Below are 17,583 nucleotides of genomic sequence, written 5' to 3'. Positions count from 1 at the left end.
AAAAAAAAAAAAAAAATCAGAGGGAGAAGAGCAGGGGCTGGGACAGAGGGCACAAAGGGTGTGCCTAAGACTTAGAAGCTGGTCAGAGGCACCTGGTTTCAACCAACTCACTTGGATTCCCACCCATTTTCTTCTTGCTCTTCTCATCCATTCTTCTGATAAATCGCTGCTAGAAGGTGGGTCCTGGTGAAGACCTGGGGATGTGAGATGGAGACCACGTGGTGATGGGGGCCACGTGGGTTGGGGGCCACGTGGGATGGAGACCACGTGGTTCTTCCACCAGCGCTGAGGCCGCAGTAGAAACACTGGATATTGCCCTCTGCTAACATAGGGAGGTGGGGGGTGGGCCCCCGGAAGGGAAGGGACAGGTTAAAGGGACCGTTCCTGGCATAGGAGTTGCTGTCTTGTGTTGAGGGCTCCAGGTGTGTGCACTGTGTGTCCAAGAAACAGAGCGTGGGTGTCCCAGGGCCCCGGGTGCAGAGGGCGGGGGTTGGGGGTGGTGCTGGGAGAAAGGCGGCCCAGGAACCCGGACTGGAGGTGGCATCCTTGCTGGGTGTTAGGCACCCTTAAGGGTTTTCTGCTTCTGTTATTGACCCTCACCAAACCCCTCTGACCTTGAGAGACAGTAAAGGCCATTCCTAAAGTTCAGATTTTATCCTGCGGGCCATGGGCAGCCTTTGAAGTCTTTTAAGGAGGAAATGATTTGGGCAGATTCTCTGAGCCCGGCTTCTCAGTTCTGACTACACCCAAAATGCCCAAGCAGCTAATTAAAAAGTTCAGTGCCAGCCCCGCTGGGATAAGAGGCCTGGCCCGGGACTGGGCTGGGACAGGCTGGAGCCTCCCTCCGACTGCCGGGCAGTGTCAGGGGTCTGCGCTTAGACTCAGCAAAAAGCGATTTCCTTGCTCCACATTAACGGCGGCGTTTTGTTTCTCTTTCAGGAATGTCCGTGCCACAGGTGAGTGAGCTTTTTCCTTCACGTAGCTTCATGATGGGAGCTTTACAGTTGGCTTTGCTCCTGTTAACAGCGCTGCTTCATTTGCTTAAAAAATGCATCTCACGCGACTCCCATCTCACGCGAGTCCCCTGGGCGAGGGCTCTTCCTGAGACGCTCTGTGACATTTATTCTCTTTAGGAGATGCTGCGTAGGGCCAAGCTTCGTTTTACTGTGCTTCCCAGATCTTGGATTTTTTTCCAAATTGAAGGTTTGAGGCAACCCTGTGTTGTCAGGTGATAGCTTTTTTTTGTTTGTTTGTTTGTTTTTTAGCAATAAAGCACTTTTTAGTTACGGTAGGTACATTGGTTTTTTTACGACTTAAAGCTATTGTACACTAAACCGACTACAATATAAACAAAACTTTTATTTGGACTGAGGAACCCAAAAGTTCATGTGTGAATTTTTTTTGTTTGTTTTTATTTATTTATTTATTTTGCATATGGAAGTTCCTGGGCTAGGGGTCGAATCAGCTGCAGCTGCTGACCTACATACACCACAGCCACAGCCACAGCCACTCGGGATCTGAGCCGCACCTGCGACCTGTATCACAGCTCATGGCAACGCCAGATCCTTAACCCACTGAGCAAGGCAGAGATCAAACCCGCATCCTCACGGACACCAGTCAGGTTTGTTTCCACTGAGCCACAGTGGAAACTCCTCATGCGACTTTTTTTCTTGCAATGTTTTTGCTTTACTTCGGTGTCTGGAACCGAATCCACACTCTCCACACTGCGTGTATAGCCCTTCTCAGACTAACAATAAAACAACGAAACAATAAAAGCTTTGTTGCATTGCTGTCTCCACGTGGAGGGTAAGGAAATAAACATTTGTTAACTTCTCCGTCCCACCTCTGGAGGGTCGCTGGGAAGTTACTAAATCTGCATTAGCCGCTCTCCGTGCCCTTCGCCCTCGGCCTCGTTGGCGGGTATGGACCCGGGAGGAGCTTGTTTTGACCCCAGCCCGTTTCTCTTTGTCAGAGCTGCTTCGGTTATCCCTTGAGCATCTTCTTCATCGTGGTCAACGAGTTCTGTGAAAGGTTTTCCTACTATGGAATGAGAGGTAACTCTTTCTGACACTTCCCCCGGGGCCGTGAGGAGCCAGTGTCACCGTGGCCCCTGCTAACTGTCGCCCTCTCCCCCCTCACCCACCTGCGGCTGAAAGCACTCCTGATCCTGTACTTCCGGCTTTTCATCGGCTGGAATGACAATCTGTCCACTGCCATCTACCACACCTTTGTGGCTCTGTGCTACCTGACGCCCATTCTAGGAGCCCTCATCGCCGACTCCTGGCTGGGGAAGTTCAAGTGAGTCATGGCAGCTTCTTTGTTAACAAGCAGCCCACTAAGTAATGATAAGCTCTGGGATGCGGGAGGGGGGACTTGGGACCAGAGAGTTAAGGCACAGGAGAGGATGCCTGTCCTTGCTCCTACTGATACCGCCGGAGCTCAGAGTGGCGCCTGGCCGTCAGCAGGAGGAATGCAGGTAGCACGGGGGGGGGAGTTCTTCCTCCTCCAAACACTTACAGCATCTTGTCTTATCTCGAAATAGTAACAAGTGACATCGTCTGTTTTGTTCTGTTTTGTTTTAGGGCTGCACTCATGGCCTATGGAAGCTCCCAGGCTAGGGGTCGAATCAAAGCTACAGCTGCTAACTTGCACCTCGGCCACAGCAACGCCAGATCCAAGCTGCCTCTGCAACCTACACCCCAGCTCATGGCAACACTGGATCCTTAACCCACGGAGTGAGGCCAGGGATCAAACTTGCTTTCTCATGGATCCTAGTTGGGTTCGTTAACGGCTGAGCCACAGAGGGAACTCCCCATCTGTTGTTAATGACGCATCAGGAGTTAAGGGCCTGGAGAACAAAGAAGCCCTCTAGAAACACCCCAGCTGCTGAAAGGCTCAGACTGCTGGAGGGGCACAGGGCCTCGCCCCCAGGACTGCGGGAAGAGCACCAAGAGTGCTCTCCGTGGGGGTGGGGGGTCATTGGGAAGTTTCCTAGGAAGGAAGGACTCTTCCAGGCCAAATGCCTGACATGGGCGGAGGCAGGACTGTTCGGTGACTGTCTCAAAATAACTCCATATAATTCAGAAATAAGCAATGGACCCGTCCTGCCCAAGTATTGTTATCAGTCGCAAGATAAGTACCTCTGACTGTTTAAGGATACAGGTACTCATTTCAGTAGGGAGGTAACAGGAGACACAGCCTTTCAAATCGTTCAAAGAGAAAACAGACCTCCCCCAACCCCGGCCTGCCCCCCCCCCGCCCCACCCCGCCAAAATTTCACTGCGTACTTACATGCGGGGGAGCTAATTCTTCAGCAGGCTGCCTCTCTAAGGGTTATCAGATTGACTCGGTTTGAGAAACAAGGACTGTCACGAGCGGGCTCAGGAAAGGTGGACGCAGGAAAGGTGGGCGGCGCTCGTGCAGGTAACGAAGATTCTCTTGGCCTCTCTCGATGCAGGACAATTGTGTCGTTGTCCATCGTCTACACCATTGGACAGGTGGTCATGGCCGTGAGCTCCATCAATGACCTCACAGACTTCGACCACAACGGAACCCCCAACAGCATGTCTGTGCACGTGTGAGTTGATGTTCACTGCAGCCCCACCCCGTCTCCCCACTCGTTGCTTGTTTGCTGCTCTCGTCTCCTTTTAAAAAAATTTTTTGTGGAAGTGAAAGTTGATTTACAATGCTGTGTTAGTATCTGGTGTGCCACAGTGATTCAGCTATACATACATGTGTGTATGCATGCGTGTGCGTGCATGTGTGTGTGTGTGTGTGTGTATTTTGCTATGTTCTTTTTTGTTACGGTCCATTACAAGATACTGAATATATAGTTCCCTTGCTATACAGTAGGGCCTTCCTGTTTATCTGTTTTCTATGTAGCAGTTTGCATCTGCTAACCCCAAACTCCTCATTTATCCCTCCCGCCCTTCGGTGCTTACTTTTTAATCTTTGTCCTTGAACTTCACTCTGAGCGTAAGGAGGCCTTTCCTCCCTCATCGGTGTAGAGGACTCGCAGCTGGGTCTTCAGTAAGTCACTGTCCTAACAGTTGTCCGGAGGCGTGGCTCACTCGAAGGCTTGGTGTCTTGGGGACACTCCCAGGAGGCATGGTCAGGGCACGAGCTCTGTATCCATCTTCATCTCCCCCGGGGGACATTATCGCCCATTGCACCAGGTTTCCTCCAGACTCTGTACCTTTGGTTTTCTGCCTTGTACCACATGTCTGCTCAGCCTTCAGTACCTCCGTTTCATAAATACTTGTGCCAGCCCTGTGTTCTGCGCTCTTGATGAGAAGCGCTATTGACGACTGCTTCCCTGTGGGGTTAAGGGAAGCAGTCTGGCCAAGCCGACAAGTCTGACCAAGCCGACAAGTTATAAAGACTTACTTTGTTTCTGGTTCAAAACTCTGCTTTGGCTCCTTGATCCGTGAGTACATCATCTCATGGGAAAATGGGAAAATGTCACTGAAATTCAAATTAGTATTTGCAATCTCCGGGCTTCTGGTCTGTTAGATTGGCGTCCAGACTAGATCCGCCGGGTGCCCTCAGGGAGCTGTGCTGGAGGGAAGTGGGTGCAAGGACAGTCTACAGCTCAGACTTCCAGGATCCGGATCCCAAAGAGGAGCTGGAAGACCTGGGCCAGCTTATCTACTCTTTGCCTCAATATTCTAATCCACAATATCGATTATGAACGCGGACTTTGGAGCCAGGCTGTGCAGGTTCACATTCTGGCTGTGCCTCCTACTAGTTGTGTGCTCTTCAGCAAATTTCTCAACCTTCTGCCCGGGTGTCCTCGTCTGTAATAGTACCGCCTCACGTAGGACTGTCGTGCATTAATCCGGGTAGAGAACTTGGAATTCTGCCTGGCAAGTGATAGGTACTCAAGAAAGCTTAACGATTTATTTTTTATTTCATGAGGTTAGTACTGAAACATGCCTACAATGAATGCATGGCATAGAATACTCAATTGGCCGTGTTTTTGTTGTCCTTTATTTAAAGTACTTAGAGTAACACCGCCAAACACAAGTTGTATTAAGAGGCAAAGAAGATGACAGAGGTGCTTCAGCCAGTTAATCCAGGAAGATGGGAATGTTTTTTTTTTTTTTTTTTTAAGACTGTAGCACTTTTTGTTTTCTTTTTGGCTGTCCTTTGGCATATGGACTTCAGGGGCCAGGGATCAGATCCGAGCCACAGTTGCAACCTATGCCACAGCTGCAGCAAAGCTGGATCTGTAACCTGCTGTGTCTGGCCAGGGATTGAACCTACATCCCAGAGCTGCAGAGACACCACTGATCCTGTTGCACCACAGTGAGACCTCCTAGGCATGATTTTTTAAAGTATTAATTCTGCATAAAGTGTCTTCCCTGACTTTGTCTGTTTCATAAGCTATTTTTTAGCACTTTTAAGCAGTATTAGCAACCAAGAAGATATGGAATACACACTCATAAAACCCGAAGTTTGTAGCAACCTACTGTAAACTAACAAAACTATAAAATGATGGTTGGTAAATTCTATGAGTGATTTTTTTTTTCAAATCAGGAGGAAAACACAGTTAACTTGGAAAATACTAAAGTAAATTTTAAAAGTAATCTATAATCCCTTTTATGATTATAAATAATCTTTTTATTAAAAAGTTATAATGTTAAACCTTTTGCTCTACTTTTTCTTTTTTCTTTCTTGGGCCGCTCTTGCGGCGTATGGAGGTTCCCAGGCTAGGGGTCTAATCGGAGCCATAGCCACCAGCCTACGCCAGAGCCACAGCAACTCGGGATCCGAGCCGTGTCTGCGACCTACACCACAGCTCATAGCAACACCAGATGGTTAACCCACTGAGCAAGGGCAGGGATCGAACCCGCAACCTCATGGTTCCTAGTCGGATTTGTTAACCACTGCGCCACCACGGGAACTCCGCTCTACTTTTTTCTAGTCTTCCATACTTCACAAACGAGTACCATCCTACTGCATAACCTGTTATTCTGCTTTGCAATTAAATCATATTTTCTGATGTTTTTTAATGACTATCATGAGTCTGTTATGATTGTACCAGAGACAGTGCTTAAAATCTCTCTTACCCATTCTTTTGCTAAAAATGATAAGGCTATGAAAGAACTCCATACATCAATCTTTGTTCAAGATTCAAGCCATTGCTTTAAATTTTCTAGATGGTAAATTATTAGATAAAGCTATGCCCTTGAAGGCCCTTGAGTTCAAGTTTCATTCAACTGGCAAGACTGCATTGCTGTGAGTTATCTTCTCACACGGGTTGAATCCCTCCTCTGTGTTTACCACTGTGCACGGTCCTCGTAGGGAAATTTGGGAAGGAGGCTCCTGCTTCTAAGGACCTCACATTTGAGCAACACTCCCCTCTTTCCCTAGGGCGCTGTCCATGATCGGCCTGGCCCTGATTGCTCTGGGTACTGGCGGGATAAAGCCCTGTGTGTCGGCCTTTGGGGGCGATCAGTTTGAAGAGGGCCAGGTAAGAGCAAGTGTCTCCAGAGAAACCACGTAAGTGCTTGTGAAGCCCCAGGAATCAAACTGCACCAACACAAAGTGTGTTCTCCCTCGGAGGCTGTTCGAATACACATGAAAATAAGACACCGCCCAGAACTAAGCTAGACGTCAAGTCAGGCCATCAGCCACAGTTGCTCAGTTGCTATAGACCCAAAGTCATCACACCTTATCCTTTTTATTACAGGAAAAGCAAAGAAACCGATTTTTTTCCATCTTTTATTTGGCCATTAATGCTGGAAGTTTGCTTTCTACTATCATCACTCCCATGCTCAGAGGTAACAACTATCTGAAGTGGACCTTGGTTTTTCTTGTTTTTCAATTGTGAAGAGAAGTCAGGTGCAGTGGTTGAGCCCTTGTTTGTCTGCCTGCTTTTGGCTTCAGCTCTCGCATACATCCTGGAGGACACAGTGAAATCCAGAAGGCGAGCTGCTTTTCTTTCAAGGCCTGTCTCCTTTTCTGATCTTTGAATCCCTTGTCCAGTGACTGCCAAAGCATCTAGTCCATCCTTAGCACAGCAACCCATTTTTCTAAATTCTTGTCAAAGTCCTTATGCATATGGTAAGAGATAAGATGAGAGGCTGCCTGAAACCCATACTGGGTGGGTCGTAGTGGACATGTTTGCCTGCCAGCTTCACTCCCCGGTGACATTCAGTGACTTAGGAAGAAATTAGCGGCAGGGGTTTCTTTGCTTTCCTATCATCTCAGGTATTTCTAAGAGAACTGGCCCAAGAAAGAGGAGGAGGCAGCAGCTATCGGCAGCGCTCAGATTTTTAGTGCTTGCTAGCACTCCCCTGAGAGTTTATGAACTTCCCATGTGGAAGGGAATATGTGGGGATATATTAGATCAAAACAATATCGTGGTGTCCACACTTCAAGTGGGAATAAATTAAGAAATAAGATAATGTGGGGAGGGTTTGTATTTCTGCCTAGGGTAGTAGTTTGACGATAACACTTATGCCCCATTCCAGTGGGCTTTGTATAAAAACATACTAGCTTTTATTTTTACGTTAGGTGTCCTCACCTCCCTTCACCTCCCCTAACCTCCCCCAGGGTAATTTTTAAGAAGAAATCAATGGCTCTCATAGAAAATGAGCGTGTCACCTAGGTTTTGTATAACTTATTAGTTAATGGGGAAACTGGAAAGCTGCTCCAGTCAGTTCAAGTAAGGATTTGGCTAACAGAGTTATGTTCTTTATTGGGGGGGGGGGTGGAATTATTTTGCCTTGCTATTAGCAGGAATCCCTGGGACAACCGTGGAGAGGAAACATTTGCACGCCTATAGTTTTCTACTCCTTGGCTTTTCTCTGCAGAATTGGGAAACAGCTGGCGAAAGACCAAGTCAAACCCCTTTCGGCTCAGATGAGGCCCCAGCACCCCAGAGAAAGGCTGTCCAGGAATTTCTGTTGCGCCTTCCAGAGTCTTCATTTTTCCCCTAGCGATGCTAGAATGTCAGAGATCAAATAGATCTTCAGTCAGGAGTTGGGAGAGTCTGGCCCACAGGCCAAGTTCAGAGATTTGGACGAGACCCTGTGGATGCAGCTGCTTTCATCTGCAAAGGCGAGGCTGGAGACTTGAGACCGGTCCACAGCCTAAGAGATTCACTCTCTGGCTCTTCACGGAAAAGCTAGTTGACCCCCTGCCCTGCCTGGATCAACTAATGATCTTCTGATTGGCATGACTTGAGGAACACACCGTTGTGATTTTCCAGGGTTCTTTGGTTTTACTTACTGAGTCCCAATAGCTTCAAGTCATGGTATCCGGGTCTTTTAATCTCCAGCTAAGTAAGTCTGCAGAACATAAGGGCGTCCCTCGATGTTGGCTTTGCTGGTACCAGACGTGTATTGAGCGGTTAAGATTAGAACCTGCCTCCGTCTCCTGCTCCTTCTACTAGAAAGCTGTTTTGCTCAGCTGGCAATGACATCAGTAAGGCAAATAGAAAAGTCTAGAACATTAAGTGAAAACAAGAAGTAATGATCAGTTAGGGGGTTAAAAAGCTGGAAACTAGATAAGCATTCTCATTGTCGTAATGAATGTTAATCTTATAATTTCTCTGCAGTTCAACAATGTGGAATTCACAGTACCCAGGCTTGCTACCCACTGGCATTTGGGGTTCCTGCTGCTCTCATGGCTGTATCTCTGAGTGAGTAGAGATCAGTTGAATTAATATGAGTCCTATGATCAGGTCAGGCCCCCACATTAATTGTTGTGCCCGATTTTTTAAAGTTCATGTAATAAATTGTAATGGTAAGTACTATAAAGAATTGCCATCCTGGAGTTCCTCTTGTGGCTCAGCGGAAACGAATCTGACTAGTATCCATGATGATGCAGGTTCGATCCCTGGCCCAGCTCAGTGGGTTAAGGAGCTGACGTTGCCATGGGCTATAGCGTAGGTTGCAGATGTGCCTTGGATCTGGCATTGTTGTGGCTATGATGTAGACTGGCAGCTACAGCTCTGATTTGACCCCTAGCCTAGGAACCTCTGTATGCCACAGGTGGGGCTGTAAAAAGAAGAAAGTAAGTTTTAACAGATTAGTTGCTGTTTTTGTCTGAAGATTAAAAAAAAAAGAAGAAACTCTCTTGCCATTGCAACCAGAAAATTAAAGCGGGGTTCTATGTCTTTGTAGCATAATATATGAATCTGCTTTGTGAAAGAGGGATAGAGCTTGTGCTCCAATAACTGTCCCGAGTGTCCGTGAGCTGCCCCACGTTCTGGGAAGGAGATAGCTGGGCTTCGGTGTTTGTGTATGGAAACACACTATTACTCAGGAGCTCCTGTGATTATTAGACTCAAAAGCACTGTCTAACTGGGAGAGAGGGCAGTGCACCCGTATTCTTTGAGTAACCCAGTGTTTCCAAAACAAGGTTGTAACTCCAGTGAAAGCGCATCTTCTGGGTCACAAGGCTTTCTGTCAAACAACCTGTTAACATATCTCTCTTGCCCTCCCCAGTTGTGTTTGTCATGGGCAGCAGAATGTACAAGAAGCTCAAGCCCCAGGGTAATGTCATGGCCAAAGTCGTCAAGTGCATCGGGGTAAGGATTTCAGTTGTCCTCTGTCTCAGTCACGTTTAGTCACCCCAGGCCTTCTGCCTCCTATAAATTAAAATTTAATGAAACTTTGACTTTCCTTTAAACGCTTTATGAGTGTTCTTTACTATTTTGATAAATTGACGTTTTTTCTTTCTTTTTTTTTTTTTTTGGTCTTCTTTTTTGCCATTTCTAGGGCCACTCACGTGGCGTATGGAGGTTCCCAAGCTAGGGGTCGAATCAGAGATGTAGCCACCGGCCTACACCACAGCCACAGCAACGCGGGATCCAAGCTGCGTCTGCAACCCACACCACAGCTCATGGCAACGCCGGATCCTTAACCCACTAAGCAAGGCCAGGGAACAAACCTGCAACCTCATGGTTCCTAGTCGGACTGTTAACCACTGCGCCACGACGGGAACTCCCAATTGATGTTTTCTTATAAGACTCAGCAAATGGAAGAGGACACGAAGAGAACTCAAAAAGGGAGGGATGGACATGGCTGCTAAACTGATAAAATAAGATCCGTGGTGAAAGACAAGCAAACCAAAGGGACTCTCCCCCTGTCGAAATGACACACTATGTCTGATGTTTGTCGGGGAGCAGTGAAGCAGACACGGAGAGGCCTGGGTTCCTAGTGCGAATCAGGAACATGAGGTGGGGAAAGTGCCAGGAGAAAGTGTTGGGCAACTGGAGTTCCCATCGTGGCTCATCGGCAATGAACCCGACGAGGATCCATGAGGATGCAGGTTAGATGTGGGTTAAGGATCCAGCATTGCTCAGGCTGTGGTGTGGGTCGCAGACGTGGCTCAGATCCCGAGTTGTTTGGGCTGTGGCTCCAACTCAACCCCTAGCTTTGGAACTTCCATGTGCTGCACCTGTGGCCCTGAAAAGCAAAAAAGAAAAAGAAAAGGAAGAAAGTGTCAGTAATCTACTTCTAGGAACTATGGCTAAGAAAATAACTTTTAAAAATAAATAGCATCAAAAGCACTGAGTTCCCATTGTGGCTCAGGAACTAGACTAGTATCCATGAGGATGTGGGTTCAATCCCTGGCCCTGCTTAGTGGGTTAAGGATCTGGCATTGCCATGTGCTATGGTGTAGGTTACAAATGTGGCTCGGATCTGGTGTTGCTGTGGCTGTGGTGTAGGCTGGCAGCTGCAGCTCTGATTCAACCCCTAGCCTGGGAACTTCCATATACCACAGGGGAGGCCCTAAAAAGCAAAAAAAAAAAAAAAAAAAAAAAGAATACAGATTCATATAAGAAGATATTCAATGTGGAATCTAAAATATGGCACAGGAGTTCCCACTGTGGTGTGGCGGGTTAAGGATCTGGAGTCAGATTTGATCCCTGACCCAGGAACTTCCATATGCATGGGTGTGGCCAAAGTAATAAATAAGCAAAATAAAATAAAATATGTCACGATTGAACCTATCTACAAAACAGAAACAGACTCACAGACATAGAGAACAGACTTGTGGTTGCCAAGAGGGGAGGGAGGAGGGACTGGGAGGGACGGGGAGTTTGGGGTTAGTAGATGCAAACTATGACATTTCAAATGGACAGACAGCGAAGTCCTAGTGTATAGCATAGGGAACTAGACCCAATTTCCTAGGATAGGCGATGATGGAAAATATTGCTGAAGAAGATGTGTATGTGTATACATATATGTATGTATACACACACACATATATAAATGACTGAGTCACTTTTCTCTACAACAAAAAAGAAATTGGCACAGCATTGTTAATCATCTGTACTTTTTTTTTTTTTTTTTTTTTTTTTGTCTTTTTGCCTTTTCTAGGGCTGCTCCTGCGGCATATGGAGGTTCCCAGGCTAGGGGTCCAATCAGAGCTGTAGCCGCCGGCCTACGCCAGAGCCACAGCAACTCGGGATCTGAGCCTCGTCTGCGACCTACACCACAGCTCACGGCAACGCCGGACCCTTAACCCACTGAGCAAGGCGGGGGATCAAACTCGCAACATCATGGTTCCTAGTCGGACTGTTAACCACTGCGCCACGACGGGAACTCCAATCAGCTGTACTTTAAAAAAAAATTTAAAAAGATTATCAATGTAATATTTAGGAAAAAACACTTGTGACAAAAATCGAAGTCCAGCAAGCTGCTGAAAGTAGAGCAGTGTTTAACTTATAATAAATCTATGTCATATTATGCAGCTGTCAGAAATCTCTGTTTTCAGAACCATACAGGAATATGCAGAATTGTGGTTTCTTCCTAGGCACCTGTGTGGCATGTGTCTTTACAAGCACATTTAAAGGCAGGAAATAAATGTTGCATGTAGAAATCTCTAAATAATGGAGTCAAATCACTTTATTCCCAAATATGGAATCTTTTTTAGGCATATCTACATTGTATAAGGGAGAAATGTGCCACTCTTCTTTTTTTAGAAGTGCGGGTAATCTTTTAGATGTAAAGCAGCCTTAAGATAGTTTTAATCACTTACCGTCCCCTTTTCCTGGCATTATTGCATTAAATTATACATATGCACTTTACTTTGTGACATAAACGTGTCCTCTGAGGATCAAAAAAATTCTCTTGGAGTTCCCTGGTGGCCTAGCAGTTAAAAATCCAGGGTTGTCACTGCTCTGGCTTGGGTCACTGCTATGGCACAGGCTCCATCCCTAGTCCAGGAACTTCCTTATGCCACAGGGGTAGCCAAAAAAAAAAAAATTTTCTCTCAACTTGCAGCTCTTCCCTTTTCCTCCTGAACTTTCCGCTAACGTTAAATCCATTCCCACCAAAAAGCTTCTTCCAGGCTGAAAGGAAAAATCCAGTTCCAGTGACCTCTCCAAGTCCTTCCTTCCCAAGTAGCTGATGACTTAGTTTCAACTCCACAAGAACAGCTTCAAGCTACTTAGTCATGAGACTTCTATTCCCAGGGGTTCCCATTGTGGCACAGTGGAAACGAATCAGACTACTATCCATGAGGATGTGGGTTTGATCCCTGGCCTCACTCAGTGGGTTGCAGATCTGGTGTTGCCATGCCCTGTGGTATCAGTCATAGACGTGGCTCAGATCTCCTGTTGCTGTGACTGTGGTATAGGCTAGCAGCTGCAGCTCCGATTCGACTCCTAGCCTGGAAACTTCCCTATGCCATGAGTGTGGCCCTAAAAAGCAAAATAATAATAATAATAATAATATTTCCCAGTATCCTAAGTCAGCCCATAGCTTTGCGTTATTGCCTTTACGTCACATGCAGGTCCCCAACTGGCATCCCTATCGCCGCATCCTGCAGCTGCATCTTTGCAGGATCTCCTGCCTTTTGCTTTCCTAAATCCTTCTTACTAACAAGGAAACTTGGAAGCCTCTAATTTTATAATGGGTGGTGGTAGATAAGGTTGTTTTTCTGATCATTGTTAGCATATTTTAATCTATATTTAACTATAACCTTTATTTTCTTCTAATTCCATTGAGAATTACGTAGTGAGTTCTCCCTCTCCTTCGTGACTATAATATATATATAACGTATAGAACTTCTCTATTCAATATGGTAGCCACTGCTCACTTGTGACGATTGAACATTTGAAATGTGGCAGGTACAACTGGGGAAGAGAATTTTAAATTGGATTTCACTTAAAATTCATTTAAATTATGTAATGTCTTATACACAGTGGGTTCTCTTAAAAACGGATACTCGATTCAGTTATTGGAAAGCTTTTAAATATGTTTGGAACAACTTAGGTATATAACTCGAGTTTTTCAAAGATGGACAAAAATGCTATGGACTGCAAATACAGATCAAACATTTCTAATAAAAATGTGGCAACCAAATTGAAATGTGGCATAAGCGTGAAATAGACCCTGGATTTTGAAGACTTGGTATAAAAAGAGAATGTAAAATTCATCATTAGTTTTTTTAATATTGACTACCTATTATGATCCTGTTTGGGATTTGTTGGGTTAAATTAAATATGTTTTAATGAATTTCACCTGTTTCATGGCTACCAGGAAACTTACATTGCAGATGTGTCACATGTTACATTTCTACTGAGCACTCCTCTCCGGAGGATTTGGAGAGTAAAATGGTAGCAGCATGACTTTTTGTACCCCAGCTCAAACACTCGCCGTTAGTGAGACCTTAGAAATAAATACCTCTTGGAATTCCCATCATGGCGCAGTGGTTAATGAATCCGACTAGGACCCATGAGGTTGCGGGTTCGATCCCTGGCCTTGCTCAGTGGGTTAAGGATCCGGCGTTGCCGTGAGCTGTGGTGTAGGTCTCAGACTCGGCTCGGATCCCGCGTTGCCGTGGCTCTGGCGTAGGCCGGCGGCTACAGCTCTGATTGGACCCCTAGCCTGGGAACCTCCATATGCTGTGGGAGCAGCCCAAGAAATGGCAAAAAGAAAAAAAAGAAATAAATGCCTCTTACACCTTCAGCACCCTCACGGTACTAGTGTCTACAATTTTATATTTTGCTTCTCTCGTACACCTTCCATTAAAGGGAGTTTAGTTGAAATGCGTTTCACTGATAAAGTAGTCGTTTCTCTTTTGAAATTTGACTTTTCTTCCTTGCTTCAGTTTGCCATCAAAAATAGGTTTAGGCATCGGAGTAAGAAGTTTCCCAAGAGGGAGCACTGGCTGGACTGGGCCAAGGAGAAATATGACGTAAGTGACAATTATTGCTCTGATAGCCCTAATTCATACTACTAAAGCTACGTGGATGGAAGTATCAGCTGTAGCTTCATAAACTTTATCAGCATTTTAAATAAGACTGTATGTGAGAGTGTTTGTTTCTATTGAAAAGAATTTGAGGAGTTCCCGTTATGGTGCAGTAGAAACGAATCCGACTAGGAACCATGAGGTTGAGGGTTCAATCCCTGCCCTTGCTCAGTGGGTTAAGGATCCGGCGTTGCCGTGAGCTGTGGTGTAGGTTGCAGACACAGCTCGGATCCCACGTTGCTGTGGCTGTGGTATAGACCAGCAGCTGTAGCTCTGATTCGACCCCTAGCCTGGGAACCTCCATATGCCACAGGTGCGGCCCTAAAAAGACAAAAAAAAAAAAAAAAAAAAGAAAAGAATTTGATAAACAATGGATGTAATTTATCTGGAAACAAGATCACCTTTTCCTAGATTATCTTGCAGTCTGATCTACCAGAAGTTCTATCTCATAACGGTCATGGAACTTTAGTTTGAAGGTGGAAGAGCTAAGCGGTGCTGGTGGGGTTTACATTTAGTGGAATGTGCATTTAAATTCAAGTAACTTACCTCCTGAACTGGTGTTTTCACTCATGTTTTAAAGACCTTAGGAATGTTTGGTTTTCTAAAAAAACCCGAGGTAGGTTCTTGGAACAATGAGTCATCTCCCAGCTTGTCCCTAGATGCACATGTGTCCGTGCTGAAGATGACATGGCCTGATGGCTGTGAGTGACCCCAGTGGTGGCTGACTTGTCCCCCCCTCACCCCGACTGCAGGAGCGGCTCATCTGTCAAATCAAGATGGTCACGCGCGTGATGTTCCTGTATATCCCGCTCCCCATGTTCTGGGCTTTGTTTGACCAGCAGGTAACGTGAAACCGCGTGTCTGGGTGTCTTCATTGTAGGAAACATTCTGGGGGCGTGGCCAGGGCATTCGCATGTACCAAGCTGTGCTTGCTTAGTACTCAGCTCCCGAAAATGTCCTCAACGTTCTCTTCCTGTTATTTCCCCCCCCCCCCACCGCCACCTTCAGGGCTGTAACCGCAGCATATGGAGGTTCCCAGGCGAGGGGTCGAATCAGAGCTGCAGCTGCCACCCTACGCCACAGCCATAGCAACGCGGGATCCGAGCTGTGTCTGCAACCCACACCACAGCTCACAGCAATGCCGGATCCTTAACCCATCGAGCAAGGCCAGGGATCGAACCTGTGTCCTCATGGATACCAGTCAGGTTTGTTACTGCTGAGCCACGGCAGGAACTCCCTGTTCCTTTTTTATATTTCATGTATTTAGTCATTTGTTGGAGCGCCTCGGGTTTATTTAATTAAAAAAAAAATCCTCTAGAGAGTTCCATCCACATTTATGTGGCAAAAACAATGAAGAAAGTTACGTCAACTAAAAACAAATGCACAACGCGAGAGTTGTGAGTTAAGTTTGATCTGGGGCCGAGTGAGGACGCTACCCCGGGGGGCAGCATTTCAGATCGCTCTGAAACACCACTCCAAGAGGCAGGGGAGGCCAGTGTGTGGGTGGTTCTGGTGAAGGGGGAGGTCCGTGCTGTCCAGCACGCATGGTGCAGAAGGCCACCACTAGTCACAGGAGCAGATGTCACAGAGAAGGATTTATTGCTTTTCTAGATAGGAGGAGAGGCAAGAATTGGGCTCATAAAATCTTCTCCTGCCAATATCTACCTGAAGACCTGGTCCACCCGTTTTCCCAGAGCACAGAGAGCCTCCCTCCTGATCCACCCCGAGCTCCTTTCAGGGGGTGTTGAGGGTCTCAGCCACAGCAGCGCAGGATTCAGTCCATATAGAGGCAGATGCCAAGTGCCAAAGTCTAGTTCACAATTAGGTGGAGTCAGGTCAAGGAGCCGTGGCAAAGATTTGATGCAAGAATCTAGGACTCCTGCCAGTCAAGGCGGCACTCAAAAGTTGAGCTTTTCTGCTGATGCAGTGTGGGAAAAGTCAGGCTATCTTTCTGGGATCCACAGAATATTTAAACTGAGAAGAACAGGGAGTTCCCTTCGTGGCTCAGCGGTTAACGCACCCGACTAGTATTCATGAGGACTCGGGTTCGATCCCTGGCCTTGCTTAGTGGGTTAAGGATCTGGCGTTGCCGTGAGCTGTGGTGCAGGTGGCAGATGCAGCTCAGATTCCACTTGGCTGTGGCTGTGGCGTAGGCTGGGGGCTACAGCTCTGATTGGGCCCCAGCCTGGGAACCTCCATATGCCATGGTGTGGCCCTAAAAAGACAAAAAGACCAAAGAAATGAAAATTTAAAAAATAAACTGAAAAGAACTTGATACCTTCCATTATGGAATGGAATGCTTGGGCTAGAAGCCCGTCGAGAAAGGTGAAATGACTGCCAAAGTCATTCCTACCAGATCAAAAGCTAGAACAGATCATGGACTCACTGTCCTGCTCTTTCTCCTGCAGCTAGAAGAGTCACATCTAGAAGTTTCTCAAAATAGGGTTAGAAATCCTGATGCACGATGCTCAGTAGCCAAAGTGATAAAAAACTGGAATTGAAGAAACAGTTTACAAACATGAATGGTTTAATGGTGCAGGAAAGATTATTATCAGAGTAGAGTATATTTGGGAAAAAAAAACTTGAGCATAGAATTAATCTCCTTATTTGTAAGATGCATCTCAAGAAGCAGTTTTTCATGTTGCGTGGAGACTGGTTATTAGAATCAGACTCATGCTAGAAATGCACTCATCATCTTTTAGCTGCGTGACTTGGGCGTAATCCTTTAATCCTTCTGAACAGGCAAGGCTGTGACCATCAAAGCAGAGAATGTATACTAAGTATCCAGGGACTGCTTAAACATTAAGAATGTAGCCACGGAATTCCCATCGTGGCTCAGCAATAACAAGCCTGACTAGTATCCACGAGGATGCGGGTTTGATCCCTGGCCTCGCTCAGTGGGTTAAGGCTCCAGCATTGCTGTGAGCTGCGGTGTAGGTTTCAGGCATCTGAAATGCTCGGATCTGGCATTGCTGTGGTTGTGGCATAGGCTGGCAGCTATAGCTCTGATTTAATCCCTAGCCAGGAAATTTCCATATGTGGCAGGTGAGGCCCTAAAAAGTTTAAAAAAAAAAAAAAAAAAAGGAACGACTTAGCCAGTGGCATATTTCCCGACTTTCTATGAGGTCCTCCTGATGCAGGTGACAGATTATGTTGAAACATTTATGTGTTATGGTCTCTGTGGAACATAAAACATAAACTTGAACAATCCTATGTCTTCTTTTACGGTAAAGTAGGTTGACTATAACTAGGCTGCCCAGGTTGAAATCCATCACTCTCTTGATTGAAGGTGATTCTAGGTCAGCCTAGACTGCAACAGTAGACTCGTAACAATAATAATGTTTCTGAAACCCTGATCCTGGTGTA

General features: G+C 46.2%; 1 protein-coding gene across 1 annotated transcript in view; it reads left to right on the top strand.

Moving 5' to 3' along the window:
• Window positions 1-938: 938 nt before the first annotated feature.
• Window positions 939-17,583, top strand: part of SLC15A1 (solute carrier family 15 member 1) — a gene marked incomplete at its 5' end in the record, with an annotated part of 37,756 nt that continues 21,111 nt past the window's right edge. Inside the window, 10 exon segments of the mRNA NM_214347.1 lie at window positions 939-956; window positions 1,973-2,054; window positions 2,157-2,298; window positions 3,458-3,577; window positions 6,376-6,475; window positions 6,695-6,785; window positions 8,567-8,650; window positions 9,459-9,541; window positions 14,077-14,163; window positions 14,970-15,059. Of these exon segments, the coding sequence (NP_999512.1) occupies window positions 939-956; window positions 1,973-2,054; window positions 2,157-2,298; window positions 3,458-3,577; window positions 6,376-6,475; window positions 6,695-6,785; window positions 8,567-8,650; window positions 9,459-9,541; window positions 14,077-14,163; window positions 14,970-15,059 (897 nt within the window).

The sequence above is a fragment of the Sus scrofa genome, chromosome 11, assembly GCF_054392235.1.
Source record: "Sus scrofa isolate SSC_HxYL_T2T_F1_AM1 chromosome 11, Sscrofa_HxYL_maternal_Yorkshire_Landrace_v2.0, whole genome shotgun sequence".
Lineage (NCBI taxonomy): Eukaryota > Metazoa > Chordata > Mammalia > Artiodactyla > Suidae > Sus > Sus scrofa.
The sequence above is the reverse complement of the archived record's forward strand: the minus strand, read 5'-3'. Positions and strand labels throughout refer to the sequence as shown.